This window comes from Diabrotica virgifera, chromosome 9 (genome assembly GCF_917563875.1).
Source record: "Diabrotica virgifera virgifera chromosome 9, PGI_DIABVI_V3a".
Classification (NCBI taxonomy): domain Eukaryota; kingdom Metazoa; phylum Arthropoda; class Insecta; order Coleoptera; family Chrysomelidae; genus Diabrotica; species Diabrotica virgifera.
This window is the reverse complement of record NC_065451.1, coordinates 105540134-105560509: the sequence shown is the minus strand read 5'-3', so window position 1 is coordinate 105560509 and position 20376 is coordinate 105540134. Positions and strand designations below refer to the sequence as shown.

Below are 20376 nucleotides of genomic sequence, written 5' to 3'. Positions count from 1 at the left end.
AGATGTAAGACATCTCAGTGAAATTTATTCTTATTTGCTCACTTTAGACAAAAATAACCAATTTAAATTTAATAATTCAGATTCTTCTTTAATTTGATACATAATTTGTAGATTTTTTCAGTATACTACATAATAATAAAAGACAAGGACTATGAAACAATTTTGCATTTATTAAAACTTTTATATTATCATTTCGCTCTTTTCCTATTTCAAAATTATTATAAATTTATAACAAAATTGTAATTGGTTCAGTGAATGTGACGTTTCCGTATGAATTCAAAGAAAAATGAATAAACATCCATAACATTTTGTTAGACATTTTGTAAAATGCCAATTAGACATACATAATTTTTTAAAAAATATTTTAGCTTTTATCGCTTTATACTCAGATTTTTATAAGTTTTTATATAGTTTTTACTTTAATTTATATTATTTACTATTTACCAAGACAAAATTTCATTGTTATGTCAGTATTTAACAACTAGGCTCTACATCCTCAAATAATGTAAGTACCAAAACATATAAATAATTTTTTAGTAAGGTTGTTCTGTGATATGCGGTGTTTATAGTGAGAGTATTAGCTCTGCATTTCTCAGAGCAATATTTTGTTATTTTTGTGTTTCTGGGGATCCTAGACACCTAGTTTAGTGAGAGAAAACTATGGTGTTTTGGATTTTTGATGGCACAAAGATAACAATTTTTATTGATTTTAGTTAGACTAATTGTTAAATACTGTATATTTATATTTGTAGTTTCCTGAAGATGATAATAAACATTATCGAAAGCTTGGAATTATTATAAAGAGTTTTCTTTGAGATTGCTGCTACCCCAATATTTCAACCTTGTTTCCTAACTGTTCAGCAAAGATTATATACCTGTTAACTACAGAGACAATGGGGTTTTACCAGAACATCGGTATTGAATTTGGTGACATTGCAGTCCAGAAATTGAAGTCTTGGTCAAAAAGCAAAATAAAATTGGCAAATGAATACAACAGAAGATGTTTCCTTTTAAAATGCCGAACAACGGGCACACTTCCACCTCACATTAGACATAGTACGAAACCGATCCTCTCACTGATCCATAGACAAAATACCTACACTGAGGAATCTATAAGATTATGTAATAAAATGGGATCTAAGGTTCTAAATATTGAAATTAAATCTAACCATAAACTTATTAATAAATTAGAATCAGATTTAACAAAATTTAAAATAGACATTATTAACTTAACATCAGAATTAATTTTTTTAAATTTCCAATCAAAACAACAACGAGTATATAACCGTAAATTTCACATAATTAAAAATAATAATTTAAAAAAATTTGATAAGCTATATAAAGATAATGTTGATACTTTGTTAAATATTAAACCAAACTGGATAAAAAATCTAACAGAGGTTGTGATACCAGATGATATTTTTCGTTTTTTGGCTCTTGGCCCCAAATTTAGTATTGAACCTATACTAGGAATACACATTCCTATTAAAAAAATGTTATCTTGTATCGACAACATCACCTCGTCTATATCTGATACACTTGTAAGGAATGTACTGATAGCTAAATCTACAAACGTAATTACTAATCAAATTCACAATTATGGGAGGTACCAAAGTAGCGCATCTGTCTTTTACCATAAACTACTAGTTAAAACTAAATATTTTCTGAAAAATAATCCTAATATTGTTGTTACAAAATCTGATAAAGGTAATATAACAGTAATTTTGTATAAAGAACAATATTTAGAATTATCTTCAAATATACTAAATAATAGAGAAGCCTATTCTATGTTATCAAAGGACCCTACTTCTTCTATTCAACAAAAATGTAATAAATTAATAAAATCACTAGTAGATACAAACCAAATAGATCCTAATACAAAAAAGAAACTTATGTGTTATAGTGGTATTTCACCAAAATTTTATGCTCTTCCTAAAATACATAAACCTACACTATCAGTACGTCCTATAGTAGCTTGTATTAATGCTCCTACACAGTTTTTGACTTCTTTTTTAACTGATATATTGACTAAAGCTTATGACACTAATAATGATTACTACATAAAAGATTCTTTTGAAATTGCTAACAAATTCAACAACTTTAAACTTCCACCTAATTATGTTATTGCAAGCTTGGATGTTGTTTCCCTTTTTAGTAATGTTTACTTAGATGCAGCTCTAAGAGCTATTAATAAAAAATGGTCTTCTATTCGTAATTTCTGTAACATTGAGAAAGACACCTTCTTAAATTTAATTAGCTTTTTATTTAATAACACATATTTTTCTTTTAGTCGTCGCTGGGCCATCGAGGTGTAAACATCGTTAAAGCGCTCCGAAAAACCGGTGATTAAGAATTCTAATTATCTTATCAACAACAATAAAAAAAAACCCATTAGCAATAAGTGAGAAAAACAAAACAATATGTTCCCTTCGGGGAATCTTATTGGGTTCAGAAATGGACAACCAGTTTATCAACAACAAAACATACAGAGTGATCCAATAAATTTACAAATACCACAAGCAACCAATAACCAACTACAGTGGCAGCCAACAATGATGAAGCAACCAGAAAATGCAATGAACATGAATATGCCAACTATGCAACAACAGTATCATACAACTCCTATACAGACAGTAAATACCAACCAGTTCAGCTCTCAACCAGTTCAGCAGCAAATGCCGACATCAAGTAAAAATAGTGCAAATATCGAAGACAGAGAAACTCACTATATGACATCAACCAGTGAAGATGAAGAAGAAAATCAGACAAACAGTAAAAACGCTTGGCAAGTCATGGGAAGCAATAAAAGAAAGAAAATACATAACAACAAACCAAATCCAAGCGAAATTGAAACAGGTAACCGATTCCAACCGCTGTCGAAAGAAACAGAAGAAAATATTGGAAACGTCGAAACCAACAAAATACCAAAACCTCCACCAATATTTGTACACGGGGTACAGGATTTCAAAGAGATGACAAAGCAATTAGAGGAAATAGCCAAAAAAGAAGAATACCAGACAAAAAGTTTAATAAACAACGTTGTCAAAATAAATTGTGAAACACCAGAAATATACCGAAAATTGGTTAAGGAGTTCAAGGAAAAAAATATATACCATCACACGTACCAACTAAAAGAAGAACGAGCCTACAGAATCGTGATCAGATACTTACATCACTCAACCAATACTGATGACATAAAAAGTGAGCTATCTCAGTTAGGGCACAAAGTGAGAAACATAGTTAATGTAAAACAACAAAAAACCAAAGAACCACTTAATCTCTTCTTTGTAGATTTAGAACCCGCGCAAAACAACAAAGATGTCTATAATATAACAGGCCTACAGAACAGAGTAGTACACATAGAACCTCCACGAACTCAAAAAAACAGTATAATACAGTGCATGAGATGCCAACAATATGGACATTCCAAATCATATTGTAATAAACCATACGTCTGTGTAAAATGCGGAGGCTCACACAATACCACCACGTGCAAAAAGTCAAAGGAGACGCCAGCCATATGTGCGTTATGCAATGGAGGCCACCCAGCCAATTACAAGGGATGTGATCACTATAAGAAACTTACCAAAGGAAGCAATAAAAACAATGGAGAGCATCAAAACCCATCAGCAATCTACACAAATGATATATACACAAGAAACACACAACAACTATCCAATCCACTGCCCCAGGGCATGAGCTATGCTGAAGTAACTAAACGCAACCAAACAGAAGATACAACCACTGTGTTAAACAAGTTTTTGGAAGAATTCAAGAATCTATTCAACCAACTAATCCAACAAAATAGCATGGTCCTCAACATGCTTACCATGCTTATGAACAAAATGAAATAAATGGCTAAGTTTCTTCGAATAGCCCAATGGAATGCCAACGGCCTTCCAAGCCATACAGAAGAAGTGAAAATATTTCTAGACATAAATAAAATTGACATATTTTTAATTAGTGAAACACACTTCACAAACAGAACTTATTTTAACATACCTAAATATAAACTATATCATACTGAGCATCCTGACGGCACAGCCCACGGAGGTACAGCAATACTCATCAAAGAAAATATTAAACATCATGAACTACTGAAGTACAAAGAAGAACACATACAAGCAACGACAGTAAGCGTTGAAGCACTTCCATATAATGTCAACGTAACAGCTGTGTACTGCCCTCCTCGCCATAATCTAAAACGAGAACACTATGAAGAATTTTTCCAAACTTTAGGACCAAAATTCATTGCTGGGGGAGATTACAACAGCAAGCATACCTTGTGGGGGTCACGACTTATAACAACAAAAGGCAGAGAACTGGCACATGTTATACAAAATAAGAATTACTCATTTATCTCAACGGGAACACCAACATACTGGCCGACCGATCCCAACAAAAAACCAGATTTATTGGACTTCTTCATAACAAACGGTATCGGTATAACTTATACAGATATAACACCAAGCTATGACCTAACTACTGACCATAGCCCAATAATAGCAACGGTAAGTACAACAGTTATCACTAAAAAACCAAAACTCCACCTGCACAACAATAAAACAAACTGGGACACTTACCGACAAATAATTCACGATACTATCGAAATAACAACGAGGCTGAAAAAACCGGAAGAAATAGAAGAGGACTATAACAAATTTATAAACATACTACAGTATGCAGCTAAATCAGCTACCCCACAAAGTAGTCCCAACAGAAACATAAGTAATATACCTTTAGAAATAAAAAAACTGGTAGCTGAAAAAAGAAAGGCCAGATCTGCATGGCAACGAACACACACACCAGACAGCAGAACAAGATACAATCGCATCAGCAACAAATTAAAATCAAAGCTGCAAGAAGTCAAAAATGAGTCATTTACGAATTATATCACCAATCTTTCAAGACAAGACAACTCTATATGGAAGCCCATAAAAAGTAAGAGAAAGCCAATAACAGCATTACCTCCAATACGTAAAAATTCAACACCACCAGGACCATGGGCAAAAAGTGATAAAGAAAAGGCTGACCTATTTGCCGAGTATTTAGCAGAAGTTTTTACTCCACTAAATGACGACCAAGTACCAGAAGCGAACCAAATATTAGAAGAACCACTACAGATACAGGACCGAATAAAACTATTTACTCCAAAAGAAATTAGAGACGTAATTGCCACCCTAAACCCAAAGAAGGCACCAGGCGAAGATCTGATAACCGCAAAAATGTTAAAGGAAATACCCAAAAAGGGCATAGTTAAACTACTGCACATATTCAATGCAATACTTAGATGTGACTACTGGCCCAAAGCACTCAAAATTGGACAAATAATTATGATACCAAAGCCTGGCAAAAACCCTCTAGATGTCTCATCATATAGGCCTATCAGCTTATTACCAACAATCTCCAAGTTGCTTGAAAGACTTATCCTAAACAGAATAAATGCAGAAATAAATCCACAAAATTGGATCCCAGATCATCAGTTCGGATTTCGACAAAGCCATTCAACGATACAACAATGCCATCGCATAGTCAACGCCATTAACCAGTCACTTGAAAATCAGCAGTACTGCACAGCAGCCTTTATAGACATCAGTCAGGCTTTTGACAAAGTCTGGCATCCAGGCTTGTTATGCAAAATAAAAAGAATTCTTCCAGCAAGTTACTACAACCTACTGAGAGCCTACCTACACGAACGGCAGTTTAAAGTAAAAGTTAATGAAGAAGTCTCGGAATACAAGCCTATTCACTCTGGCGTACCTCAAGGGAGCATACTAGGACCATTATTGTACATACTATATACATATGACTTGCCTACAAATGATAAAACAACCATCGGGACATTTGCAGACGACACTGCTATTTTTGCCAAGCATGACGATCCTATTGCAGCAACACAAAATCTCCAAGAGCATCTAAACTCACTTGAAATATGGCTGAAGAAGTGGAAGTTTAAGGTAAACGAAACAAAATCATCCCATATAACATTCACTCTCCGGACTGGAACCTGCCCACCAGTAACCATCAATCAAATAAAAATACCACAAAGTAATCAAGTCAAATATCTAGGGCTACACTTTGACAATAAACTCAACTGGAAACACCATATAACAAAGAAAAGAATGCAACTTGACCTAAAAACCAAAGAACTTTACTGGCTCATTGGAAGAAATTCCCATCTTTCAATAGAAAACAAATTGCTAATATATAAAGCAGTGATAAAGCCAATCTGGACTTATGGCATTGAACTGTGGGGCTGTGCTAGCAAATCCAATACTGTGATTATCCAGAGAGCGCAATCCAAGATACTTCGAGCAATAGTTAATGCACCATGGTATGTATCAAACCAAACTCTACACACAGATCTAAAAATTCCATATGTAACCGAAGTCATCCGAGAAAACAACAGAAAACACCACAACAAACTAGAAGACCATCCTAATCCACTACTTCATCCACTACTGCAACCTGTCCACAATAGAAGACTAAGAAGAAGCTGGCCCTCCGACCTAAGAGGTAACTGAGGAAACATCGCTGGATGTTTACCTCTCCACGTCACCACATTTACAATAATTTAATTTAATGTAAGACCAACAAATTGACTTATAGATATTTGTTTTATATCTGATTGTCAATAAAGGGAGATAATAAAAAAAAAAAATATTTTTCTTTTAATAATCAATATTATTCTCAAAAATTTGGTACTCCTATGGGAGCGACAATTTCACCTATTATTGCATGTTATGTGATGGACGATTTGTTGGACGTAGTAATACCAGTACTACCTTTTGACCTTTGTTTTATTAAGAAATATGTTGATGACATAATACTTAGCCTACCTTCCAATGCCTTGGATGAAATCTTGTTCATCTTCAACAGTTATGATCCTTACATTCAATTTACCTTAGAAAGAGAAGATGAAAATGGTACTCTACCTTTCTTAGATACTAAATTTATTCGTAATACTACTACAAACACCTTAATGATTGACTGGTACCAAAAACCAATAAGCTCAGGCAGGTATATGAATTACTGGTCTTACCATAAATTTTCTCAAAAAGTTAATTTAATAAAACAAATGAAATCAAGGGTTTTAAAAATATCAGACAACTCATTTCATAATACAAATCTAAGAATATTATATAATATATTCATTGACAATTCCTATCCAAAAACCCTTATAAAGAAATTACTTTTTAATACATCTGACATCTCATACACAAATAATAATAATATTAACAACCAAAATTTAAATAATCTTACTAATGTTGCAGAAAACCAGGAACCCATTAACTTTAAATATTTTTCACTCCCTTACATTAAGAACATCACACCAAAGCTAAGCAGAATCTTTAATCAAATTAGTGGCATAAAAATAGCTAATAGTATCACATTATCTATTAACTCAATTTTTACTAGACTGAAAGATAAAACTCCTGCATTGTCTTGTTCAAATGTAGTTTATAATATACCATGTCGTAGTTGTAATATGAGCTATATAGGTATCACCTCGAGAACTTTATCATCTCGAATAATTTCACATAAAAGTGATTCTAGACTACATCCTGAACGTTGTGCTTTAGCAGAACATGTTTCCAAAGAGGGTCATGTAATGGATTATCAACATACTAAAGTACTAGCTTCTGAGAACTCATATAAAAAAAGACTTTTTTTGGAAATGGCTTTTATCTTTCAAGAAGAAAATTCGATAAACAAAAAATCAGATGTAAGACATCTCAGTGAAATTTATTCTTATTTGCTCACTTTAGACAAAAATAACCAATTTAAATTTAATAATTCAGATTCTTCTTTAATTTGATACATAATTTGTAGATTTTTTCAGTATACTACATAATAATAAAAGACAAGGACTATGAAACAATTTTGCATTTATTAAAACTTTTATATTATCATTTCGCTCTTTTCCTATTTCAAAATTATTATAAATTTATAACAAAATTGTAATTGGTTCAGTGAATGTGACGTTTCCGTATGAATTCAAAGAAAAATGAATAAACATCCATAACATTTTGTTAGACATTTTGTAAAATGCCAATTAGACATACATAATTTTTTAAAAAATATTTTAGCTTTTATCGCTTTATACTCAGATTTTTATAAGTTTTTATATAGTTTTTACTTTAATTTATATTATTTACTATTTACCAAGACAAAATTTCATTGTTATGTCAGTATTTAACAACTAGGCTCTACATCCTCAAATAATGTAAGTACCAAAACATATAAATAATTTTTTAGTAAGGTTGTTCTGTGATATGCGGTGTTTATAGTGAGAGTATTAGCTCTGCATTTCTCAGAGCAATATTTTGTTATTTTTGTGTTTCTGGGGATCCTAGACACCTAGTTTAGTGAGAGAAAACTATGGTGTTTTGGATTTTTGATGGCACAAAGATAACAATTTTTATTGATTTTAGTTAGACTAATTGTTAAATACTGTATATTTATATTTGTAGTTTCCTGAAGATGATAATAAACATTATCGAAAGCTTGGAATTATTATAAAGAGTTTTCTTTGAGATTGCTGCTACCCCAATATTTCAACCTTGTTTCCTAACTGTTCAGCAAAGATTATATACCTGTTATATAAAAATAAATAAGCAAAATCATTGGCTAATACTCGTAAAGTGAATGTGAATTTAGTTGGAAATATATAAAATGATGAAGGGTCATCATTCCATACATTTCTGTGCAACTATATACACCGGTGTTTCGGCCTATTTGGGCTTCGTCAGTATAGTGTAGCAAGTTAAAAAAGTTGTTTGTTAACTTGTAAAATGATTACTACAGGAGCAAGGTTACCATTTTTGGTCAGATTGTTAGAAGACCTGCAGTCGCAAGGCTACAACTAACATTGCCAAGGAGGTAAGGCTACCTGAGGAAATGAAAAGCCATAACATTATTAAATAAAATGATGTTGTTTAATCGAGTACAAATATTTTATATATTTTAAAAATTTTATATATTTCCAACTAAATTCACATTCACTTTACGAGTATTAGCCAATGATTTTGCTTATTTATTTTTATATTTGTACTCGATTAAACAACATCATTTTATATATATATATATATATATATATATATATATATATATATATATATATATATATATATATATGAAAGGAAACGGCAATTGCATTTTATTTCACTTCGACCACCACCGATATTCTACACGACGTGTTTCGAGCTCATGTCAAGCTCTCGTCAGGAACATCTAGGTGGATGGTCGAGGTGTAAGAAAATGCTTTTGGCCTTTCTGGTAATAATAAAATAACCAGACTTCAGTACACTTGGTACGACATCTATATTAATTAAACGAAAAGATTTCTCTGGTATACAGAAGAAATCTTTTCCGTAGCGGACGCGAAAATGTAAATTTCAAAGTCTTCATAAAAGACGATGAACGAAAAAAGACACCTCTTTGTGTCACAGATTTGTCTACAAGGCCACGTTATTCGCTACACATTCGTCAATAACGGAGAAGAACCGTGATATGAAAGGAAACGGCAATTGCATTTTATTTCACTTCGACCACCACCGATATTCTACACGACGTGTTTCGAGCTCATGTCAAGCTCTCGTCAGGAACATCTAGGTGGATGGTCGAGGTGTAAGAAAATGCTTTTGGCCTTTCTGGTAATAATAAAATAACCAGACTTCAGTACACTTGGTACGACATCTATATTAATTAAACGAAAAGATTTCTCTGGTATACAGAAGAAATCTTTTCCGTAGCGGACGCGAAAATGTAAATTTCAAAGTCTTCATAAAAGACGATAAACGACAAAAGACACCTCTTTGTGTCACAGATTTGTCTACAAAGCCACGTTATTCGCTACACATTCGTCAATAACGGAGAAGAACCGTGATATGAAAGGAAACGGCAATTGCATTTTATTTCACTTCGACCACCACCGATATTCTACACGACGTGTTTCGAGCTCATGTCAAGCTCTCGTCAGGAACATCTAGGTGGATGGTCGAGGTGTAAGAAAATGCTTTTGGCCTTTCTGGTAATAATAAAATAACCAGACTTCAGTACACTTGGTACGACATCTATATTAATTAAACGAAAAGATTTCTCTGGTATACAGAAGAAATCTTTTCCGTAGCGGACGCGAAAATGTAAATTTCAAAGTCTTCATAAAAGACGATGAACGACAAAAGACACCTCTTTGTGTCACAGATTTGTCTACAAAGCCACGTTATTCGCTACACATTCGTCAATAACGGAGAAGAACCGTGATATGAAAGGAAACGGCAATTGCATTTTATTTCACTTCGACCACCACCGATATTCTACACGACGTGTTTCGAGCTCATGTCAAGCTCTCGTCAGGAACATCTAGGTGGATGGTCGAGGTGTAAGCAAATGCTTTTGGCCTTTCTGGTAATAATAAAATAACCAGACTTCAGTACACTTGGTACGACATCTATATTAATTAAACGAAAAGATTTCTCTGGTATACAGAAGAAATCTTTTCCGTAGCAGACGCGAAAATGTAAATTTCAAAGTCTTCATAAAAGACGATGAACGACAAAAGACACCTCTTTGTGTCACAGATTTGTCTACAAAGCCACGTTAATCGCTACACATTCGTCAATAACGGAGAAGAACCGTGATATGAAAGGAAACGGCAATTGCATTTTATTTCACTTCGACCACCACCGATATTCTACACGACGTGTTTCGAGCTCATGTCAAGCTCTCGTCAGGAACATCTAGGTGGATGGTCGAGGTGTAAGAAAATGCTTTTGGCCTTTCTGGTAATAATAAAATAACCAGACTTCAGTACACCTGGTACGACATCTATATTAATTAAACGAAAAGATTTCTCTGGTATACAGAAGAAATCTTTTCCGCAGCGGACGCGAAAATGTAAATTTCAAAGTCTTCATAAAAGACGATGAACGACAAAAGACACCTCTTTGTATCACAGATTTGTCTACAAAGCCACGTTATTCGCTACACATTCGTCAATAACGGAGAAGAACCGTGATATGAAAGGAAACGGCAATTTGACACAAAGAGGTGTCTTTTGTCGTTCATCGTCTTTTATGAAGACTTTGAAATTTACATTTTCGCGTCCGCTACGGAAAAGATTTCTTCTGTATACCAGAGAAATCTTTTCGTTTAATTAATATAGATGTCGTACCAAGTGTACTGAAGTCTGGTTATTTTATTATTACCAGAAAGGCCAAAAGCATTTTCTTACACCTCGACCATCCACCTAGATGTTCCTGACGAGAGCTTGACATGAGCTCGAAACACGTCGTGTAGAATATCGGTGGTGGTCGAAGTGAAATAAAATGCAATTGCCGTTTCCTTTCATATCACGGTTCTTCTCCGTTATTGACGAATGTGTAGCGAATAACGTGGCTTTGTAGACAAATCTGTGACACAAAGAGGTGTCTTTTGTCGTTCATCGTCTTTTATGAAGACTTTGAAATTTACATTTTCGCGTCCGCTACGGAAAAGATTTCTTCTGTATACCAGAGAAATCTTTTCGTTTAATTAATATAGATGTCGTACCAAGTGTACTGAAGTCTGGTTATTTTATTATTACCAGAAAGGCCAAAAGCATTTTCTTACACCTCGACCATCCACCTAGATGTTCCTGACGAGAGCTTGACATGAGCTCGAAACACGTCGTGTAGAATATCGGTGGTGGTCGAAGTGAAATAAAATGCAATTGCCGTTTCCTTTCATATCACGGTTCTTCTCCGTTATTGACGAATGTGTAGCGAATAACGTGGCTTTGTAGACAAATCTGTGACACAAAGAGGTGTCTTTTGTCGTTCATCGTCTTTTATGAAGACTTTGAAATTTACATTTTCGCGTCCGCTACGGAAAAGATTTCTTCTGTATACCAGAGAAATCTTTTCGTTTAATTAATATATATATATATATATATATATATATATATATATATATATATATCATAAAGGAGTACGACCGTCAATTCCAATATAACAAAGGAGCACTCGTAAGTGTAGGGTTTTATCGCTCAAGTGGGTGAAAAAAGAGACAAAGAATTCAGCTACTTCATCTATTTATTGAAGACGTTTCGTCTACTGCTCAGTAGACATCATCAGTTCATCTACAAAAAGAGTGTTATAAGAAACAACATCCAAAAGAGAGGTAAAAAAGCACTAGCGTTACCTTAAAAAGACATGTAGCAAAAGATAAGATGTACATAGTAAAAAAACCTTATCCATGAACCAACGTAATGTAAAAGTATATAACATTTAAGTGTATAGTTAATATTTAAAAAACTTTAGTACAGCCAAAGACAAGACCATGTGGTAACAGTCACATATAAAAAACAAGTGGAAAAAAGCCGGCTTGCTTTTTTAAAGTCAAGAATGAACCAAGAAAAAACCAGATTCACACTTCCAAAAACTTAGTAGTATTTAAGCATACTTCATTTTAACTTTAGGTAACATCATTAAATGACTAGAATGCTAATATGCAACTTTGAAAATTTAAAGTTAAATAGTTACCAGCAGGTCATCCGAGCCCAACGGACACACAAAAGAAAATGGAGTTTGAATTATCAGGTGTAAACTGACATCTCGCCAAGAGGCAGGCAACCTTTAAAAAATTATAACAAAGAGTGACTGACAACTGCAGTGCAGCGCGGTAAAATTTAAATTGATGTAATTAAAACAGTTATAAAAGTGTTTAAAAAGTGAAAGTAATATCAAGAAGTAATCAAGGGATGTACTTTATACCTCGTAGACAAGAATCACAGTTTATTTTAAACAAGTGAGGGCACTTCACACAATTATATGGAAAAGTGCCTACGTTAGTACTGGTTATCCAGTTAACTAACTAATATATAAGATAGTACAACAGTATAACTCCCATATATCGCAGCTCAAAATGCAAGAAAAAATATGCAATAATTTAAGAAAATTTATAAATCAGTTTAGCAAATTGTAATCTATAATTAATATCAATAATGCAAATTTTATCCTATGGAAAATTTTAAATTGTTCAATCTATTAAGTAAACTGTTATCATCAAAAAAAGTGGGAAAAGCTTGAAAAAACCACCAAAAACTTTTTTACAATAAAATAATTTAAGTGTAATAACATCGACTGATTCCGCAAGATCAATATTAAAAGAAGTGGGAAAAGCCTGAAAACCACAAAAACTTTTTTACAATATAATAATTTGAGTGTAATAATACCAACTAATTCTGCAAAATCAATGCATGGTATATTTGATTTAAGTTACTGATGTCAGTTCTCTTGTTAAGTACATTAGAGGTTTTTAATATGAAACACATCTCTAAGAACTGTCTTTTCGACAGGTTGCGTTCATTGCAAAGGATCTTGGCTTCATCAAAGTCCACCTTATGTTTTGTATCTATTGCATGTTGGGCTAAGGCACAAGTTGGTTTTTTCAAATTGATATCACTACGGTGTGAAATTAAACGTGATTTTAAAGCTCGCTTTGTCTGCCCTACGTAACATGCGTCACATTCAGCACAAGGTATGTGGTAGACCACATTAACTTGTTCCATAGGGGACAAGGGTGTTTTAGACTTAGAGAACAAATTTCTGACTGTTCTTGCGTTCTTAACTGCAATCTTAACAGGAATATTATTTTTATATAGTTTAATAAGTGTATCAGTAACCTGAGGAAAATAAGGAAGTGAAGAAAACTGGGAAACAGGAGTCCCAAGATTAGTAGTAGGCAGAATTGTGATGTTAACAGTATTATTCGATATTGATCTAAGTTGGTCACCATTGGGTATGTCGTTCAGAGAAGAACCGTAGCTTTGGGAAAAAAGAAATTTATTGATAAGGGAGGAAGGGTAGGAATTATCTACCAATATGGTACATGCTACCAATATGCTACGAGGTATAAGGTACATCCCTTGATTACTTCTTGATATTACTTTCACTTTTTAAACACTTTTATAACTGTTTTAATTACATCAATTTAAATTTTACCGCGCTGCACTGCAGTTGTCAGTCACTCTTTGTTATAATTTTTTAAAGGTTGCCTGCCTCTTGGCGAGATGTCAGTTTACACCTGATAATTCAAACTCCATTTTCTTTTGTGTGTCCGTTGGGCTCGGATGACCTGCTGGTAACTATTTAACTTTAAATTTTCAAAGTTGCATATTAGCATTCTAGTAATTTAATGATGTTACCTAAAGTTAAAATGAAGTATGCTTAAATACTTATGCTTAAAAACTTAAATATTAAGTTTTTGGAAGTGTGAATCTGCTTTTTTCTTGGTTCATTCTTGACTTTAAAAAAGCAAGCCGGCTTTTTTCCACTTGTTTTTTATATGTGACTGTTACCACATGGTCTTGTCTTTGGCTGTACTAAAGTTTTTTAAATATTAACTATACACTTAAATGTTATATACTTTTACATTACGTTGGTTCATGGATAAGGTTTTTTTACTATGTACATCTTATCTTTTGCTACATGTCTTTTTAAGGTAACGCTAGTGCTTTTTTACCTCTCTTTTGGATGTTGTTTCTTATAACACTCTTTTTGTAGATGAACTGATGATGTCTACTGAGCAGTAGACGAAACGTCTTCAATAAATAGATGAAGTAGCTGAATTCTTTGTCTCTTTTTTCACCCACTTGACCGATAAAACCGTACACTTACGAGTGCTCCTTTGACAATATATATATATATATATATATATATATATATATATATATATATATATATAATATATATATATATATATATATATATATATATATATATATATATATATATATATATATATATATATATATATATATTGTCATAGATAAAGAAAAGCAGAGAGGAAAAAGAAGAAAATCTAATTATCTAATTGTATGATAATTTATATTACGTTAAAATAATTTTTTTTAATATTTAATTTTTTTCATTCACCCTGTAAAATAGATAACGATTTCAATTACCCAGTATTGTATTGTAAGGTATTAGTTTTTCTTTTTCATAATGTTAAAATAATTCTATGAATTTTGGACAAATGCGTTTATCATGTTAACAGTGCGGTTACATTCAATAGACAGTGTTTCTACGAACAATTAGCGGCAAAAGCGTTTGGAGGCGTTGATATATGACGTAGTAAGGATATTGATTTGGACGAATGGAACTGAAGGGAGGATATAGTTTGCAGGATGTCAGAAATTTTAATTTTTTAAGACAAGAAAAGAACGAGAGTCAGGGTGTGTTTTAGAGAGCTGAAATAGAAGGTACTGTTGAAGAATAAGTAACAAGAATGTCGGTCTTCGTTAATAAAAAAGCCTTATAGGCACCCGTACATAAAAATTATAAAGTAAAATGTTATTTTAAAAGTCAAAGGAAGATTCAATGTCAAGTGAACACAGCTGTACCGAGGTATCCAAACATATACATTATACTCTCCGTAAATAGTCTCTGTTTGCCACGCTTTTGGTTTCATTTGGTTGCATCGACCTATACGTAAAGGATCCAGTGAAATAGGACGTAAACTTTCACATAAACTTTTTCGTGATTTTCAAATTGACTTTTGTTTTACTAAGTAGTTATAATTCATTTTGTATTCATACTGGGTAATTTCAATTTCAAAATAATTTGCGTTATTTTTCAGATTTGTTTTCAGTATTTTGCACAAGCATTTCATAGATTGTCTGTTTTTTTTTGTATTCTATTATTAAAAATTTGTGTTTCAATTCTTTGGTATAATTAATTTTTCTTTAATATACGGTTATATTTTATTTTTATTTTTCCATGAGTTTTTTCTGAGTCTTGGTTTTGCATTTCTGCGATTGGATGATGTAAAACCCTGAGAAAAATTTATTAATTTGAGCTAGCCCAATCAAAGTAGATATCAATAAGTAGAATCAAAACAATATTGTCGCCCAAGCGTGTGAGGCAAAAGCAGAAACACCAATACCCAGACAAAGTGTACTGGAAAATATATAAATTCTTACAGGATTTTTCTTCTCTCTGCCAAATTTCGACAAAGTATTTTGGATTTTTATTATTCAAACCTTTTTCGCTTTGAATAATCTTGGAAAAAATTTTTACATAACCAGATATTTTTATTTGATCAACATTCTTGGGCAATAGGCAAAAATAATAGTTCGGTTGGTTTGTAATTTCACATTGTTAAGTCCAGAAAAAGGAAAGAAAATGGAGACAAGACTCAACAAAAAACAAAAGGAAACAGAAGAACGTTATAGCGAGGAAGGAATAGAAAATGTAGACGAAGAAATTAGTATTACAGAAACAACAATCAAGGAGAGTAGCACAGAAATGTCAACAATGGATAGGATATTACAAATGCTACAGATACAGACAGAAGAAATAAATAAAAAATTAAATGATAACAGTCAAAGACAGGAAGAAAACAGTAGAAGACAAGCAGAAAAAAATAAAAAAAGTATAGACGAAAACAGTAAACGACAAGATCTAGGTTTTAAACAAATGGAGCAGAGACTAGAACAGCATAAAGAGGATTTACAAATGTATTTAAAACAGATAAAACATGAAATAGAGCAGAAAACAAAGGAAATTAGCCAAACTTTAGAAAAACATACCAAGAAACTACAGAATTTGGAAAAACATGTAGAAGATAGAGACGAGGAAATAGAGGATAGATTTAAAAAAATAGATAAGAAACTATTGGAAGTAAAAACACAACATAATACTGGAGAAAGAAGACAAGTAATTATATACAATGGAGCAGAAAATAAGGTCCAATTTGGCGGGGATATAAAGAAACAGCACCCAGTCCCGTTTATTAGGATGCTTAAAAATAAAAAACAAGGATATGAAGAGTTTGAAGAGGCTAAGAATATGATAAGGAATCATTTTAAGGATGGAGCAGCATTATGGTTCGAGAGTAAGCAAAATGAGTTGCAAGATTGGGAAGAATTTGAAAGAAAATTTTTGAGATATTATTGGGGAAAAGAGAAACAGATGGTCGTGAATAGTGAACTACAAAATGGGAAATATGATGAGAAACTAGGAATATCCGAAGAGAAATATGCATTGCAAGTATACGCCAGTGGGAAATATTTAAATTATAATTATTCGGAAGAACAGCTAGTTGAATTGATAGCAAGACATTTTGACAATACAATGGAAGACTATGTCACCTTGCAAGGATATAGGGACGTGGACAGTTTATGCCAGTTCTTAGTTGTAAGAGAGGCTCGAAGAAAAGAAAGAAGGACACGTAGGCAAACGGAAAACAATGGGAACAACCAAACAAACCGAATACACAACTACAGACCGTCTCATAATGCAAATACATACCGATACAATGGATATAGGGATAACGAAGGACAAAGATATACAAACAATTTTCATCAAAATAGATATGAGCAGAATAGAAATGGATATCAGCAAAGTAGATTTCAAAACAATGGGAGAAATTATAACAGTCAACCATATCAGCCAAATACAGGAAGGGAAAATTTTAACAGAGGAAACCAATATAACAACCACAATGGACAAGGAAGAGAACAAAACAGAGAAATAAACAACCTAAGTTTAATCAGAGAAGGAGAAGATGAACAAGGACACCAAGAAATAGACAATGTGGAAGTAGAAAGCAATAGAGCAGGGTCGTCTTTTCGGGAGAGCACTCACTAAAAACAGGGATAAGATCAAATTCAGGAATATATACTCACCCTAGGGAATTTATCACTTTAGCGAAAAAAAAGATTGAATACGGGCGCAATAATTTGGTTATGGTACAGGGGTATATTAAAAATAAAAAGTTGGATATCCTTTTGGACAATGGTTCAGAGGTATCATTAGTTAATAAACAATTGATAAAGGATTTAGGACTAAATTCTCAAAAGTATAATATTTCTCGAATAAGGTTAGTGAGTGCTAATTCAAAAAAGATTTCGACTACGAATGAGGCTATTGGTTTGACATTGAGATTTAAAAATAGAGAATATTTGATAAATTGTTTTATAATTGAGGACATGGAATGTCCTTATATTGTCATTGGAATGGATGAATTGGATAAGTATGGAACGGAAATTAATTTTGCAAACAACTATATAAAATTTGGAGAGGACATACTGGAAGAAGGTTTAAAGGAAAAAGAAGATGAGCAGGAAGATAGTACTGCGCCGAATAAGGTGTGTACATCAATGACTAACAAGCAAGATGAAAATAAAGGGGACAAGGAAGAAGAGGACACAGGAAATGAAGTAAATGTTTTAACAACAAATTTTAAATCTAATAAAATGAGAAGTGTGGCATCGCAAGCGATGTACACCGATGAAAGAAAAGAGGGGAAGAAGAGGAGGAGAAGAAATAGGAAGAAAAGAAGTGTAACGCCGACACAGGTGGACACAATTGTAGGACCTGAAGAGAAAGAAGAGGAAGAAGAAAATTTAAATGTCAGTACTACGCCGAAAATTGTGTGTAGAAACATGACAAAAAAAGAAGTTGAAATATTGGATGAGGAAGAAACTGTAGTTTTTGGAGAAGAATCGGAGGAGAATGGGAACGAAGTTGAGTTCAATATGTGTATAAAATCAAGGAATTGCGAAAAGAAAGAAGAGACATCAATAATAGTCTGTGAAGAAGAAATGACGCATAACTTAAAAAAATTATTGGCAGAACATGCGGGAGAAATCAAAACTGAAAATAGAGTAGCGACAAAATACGAACACACAATCAAAAGGAAAAACTTATATAATTTCCACTCGAAGATATACTCTAATCCGTGTAAATATAGAAAACATGTAGGTCAAGAAATAGATAACAGGTTGAGGAATAAAATAATAGAAAAATGTCATTCACAACACATAAATCTAGTAGTCATTATTAAACAAAGTAATGGGAGCATAAGTATTTATCTAGGAGCCCGTAATTGGAATTTATTTACAGTTTACTCGAGTAATTTGGGTTTGAAAAAAATTCTTTTCTTTTCAATCTCGATTTTTGTTCATACCCAAGGTCGGGGAAGTTGTCATAGATAAAGAAAAGCAGAGAGGAAAAAGAAGAAAATCTAATTATCTAATTGTATGATAATTTATATTACGTTAAAATAATTTTTTTTAATATTTAATTTTTTTCATTCACCCTGTAAAATAGATAACGATTTCAATTACCCAGTATTGTATTGTAAGGTATTAGTTTTTCTTTTTCATAATGTTAAAATAATTCTATGAATTTTGGACAAATGCGTTTATCATGTTAACAGTGCGGTTACATTCAATAGACAGTGTTTCTACGAACAATTAGCGGCAAAAGCGTTTGGAGGCGTTGATATATGACGTAGTAAGGATATTGGTTTGGACGAATGGAACTGAAGGGAGGATATAGTTTGAAGGATGTCAGAAATTTTAATTTTTTAAGACAAGAAAAGAACGAGAGTCAGGGTGTGTTTTAGAGAGCTGAAATAGAAGGTACTGTTGAAGAATAAGTAACAAGAATGTCGGTCTTCGTTAATAAAAAAGCCTTATAGGCACCCGTACATAAAAATTATAAAGTAAAATGTTATTTTAAAAGTCAAAGGAAGATTCAATGTCAAGTGAACACAGCTGTACCGAGGTATCCAAACATATACATTATACTCTCCGTAAATAGTCTCTGTTTGCCACGCTTTTGGTTTCATTTGGTTGCATCGACCTATACGTAAAGGATCCAGTGAAATAGGACGTAAACTTTCACATAAACTTTTTCGTGATTTTCAAATTGACTTTTGTTTTACTAAGTAGTTATAATTCATTTTGTATTCATACTGGGTAATTTCAATTTCAAAATAATTTGCGTTATTTTTCAGATTTGTTTTCAGTATTTTGCACAAGCATTTCATAGATTGTCTGTTTTTTTTTGTATTCTATTATTAAAAATTTGTGTTTCAATTGTTTGGTATAATTAATTTTTCTTTCATATACGGTTATATTTTATTTTTATTTTATTTTTATTTTTCCATGAGTTTTTTCTGAGTCTTGGTTTTGCATTTCTGCGATTGGATGATGTAAAACCCTGAGAAAAATTTATTAATTTGAGCTAGCCCAATCAAAGTAGATATCAATAAGTAGAATCAAAACAATATATACAGGGTGTCCCAGACTAAATTACCCACGCTATATCTCTTAAACGAATAGAGATTTTCGAATGTGATAAAAAGTGATATATTCTACTTGTAATACACTTTAATACGGCGTACAAAAAAATCATCCCCTAAATATTCATCCCTTAGTTACAACCCTTAACTTTAATTTTTTAATAGCACCCTGCACATTTTTTTATAATTTTGGATGTAGTCTTTTATCGTCTATTCAACACATTTTTTGAAAATAAAATCGGTTCGTAAATAACCAAGAAACTATCAGTTTATTCTTGTTAATTGTGTGTCCCAGACTAA

General features: G+C 32.5%; 1 protein-coding gene across 1 annotated transcript; it reads left to right on the top strand.

Moving 5' to 3' along the window:
• The first annotated feature begins 2420 nt into the window (after window positions 1-2420).
• LOC126891214 (probable serine/threonine-protein kinase DDB_G0283337) lies at window positions 2421-17633 on the top strand. Its single transcript, XM_050660395.1, has 2 exons — window positions 2421-2856; window positions 16153-17633. Exons 1-2 carry the CDS (start codon window positions 2421-2423, stop codon window positions 17631-17633), a joined length of 1917 nt encoding a protein of 638 aa, XP_050516352.1.
• The last annotated feature ends 2743 nt before the right edge of the window (window positions 17634-20376 follow it).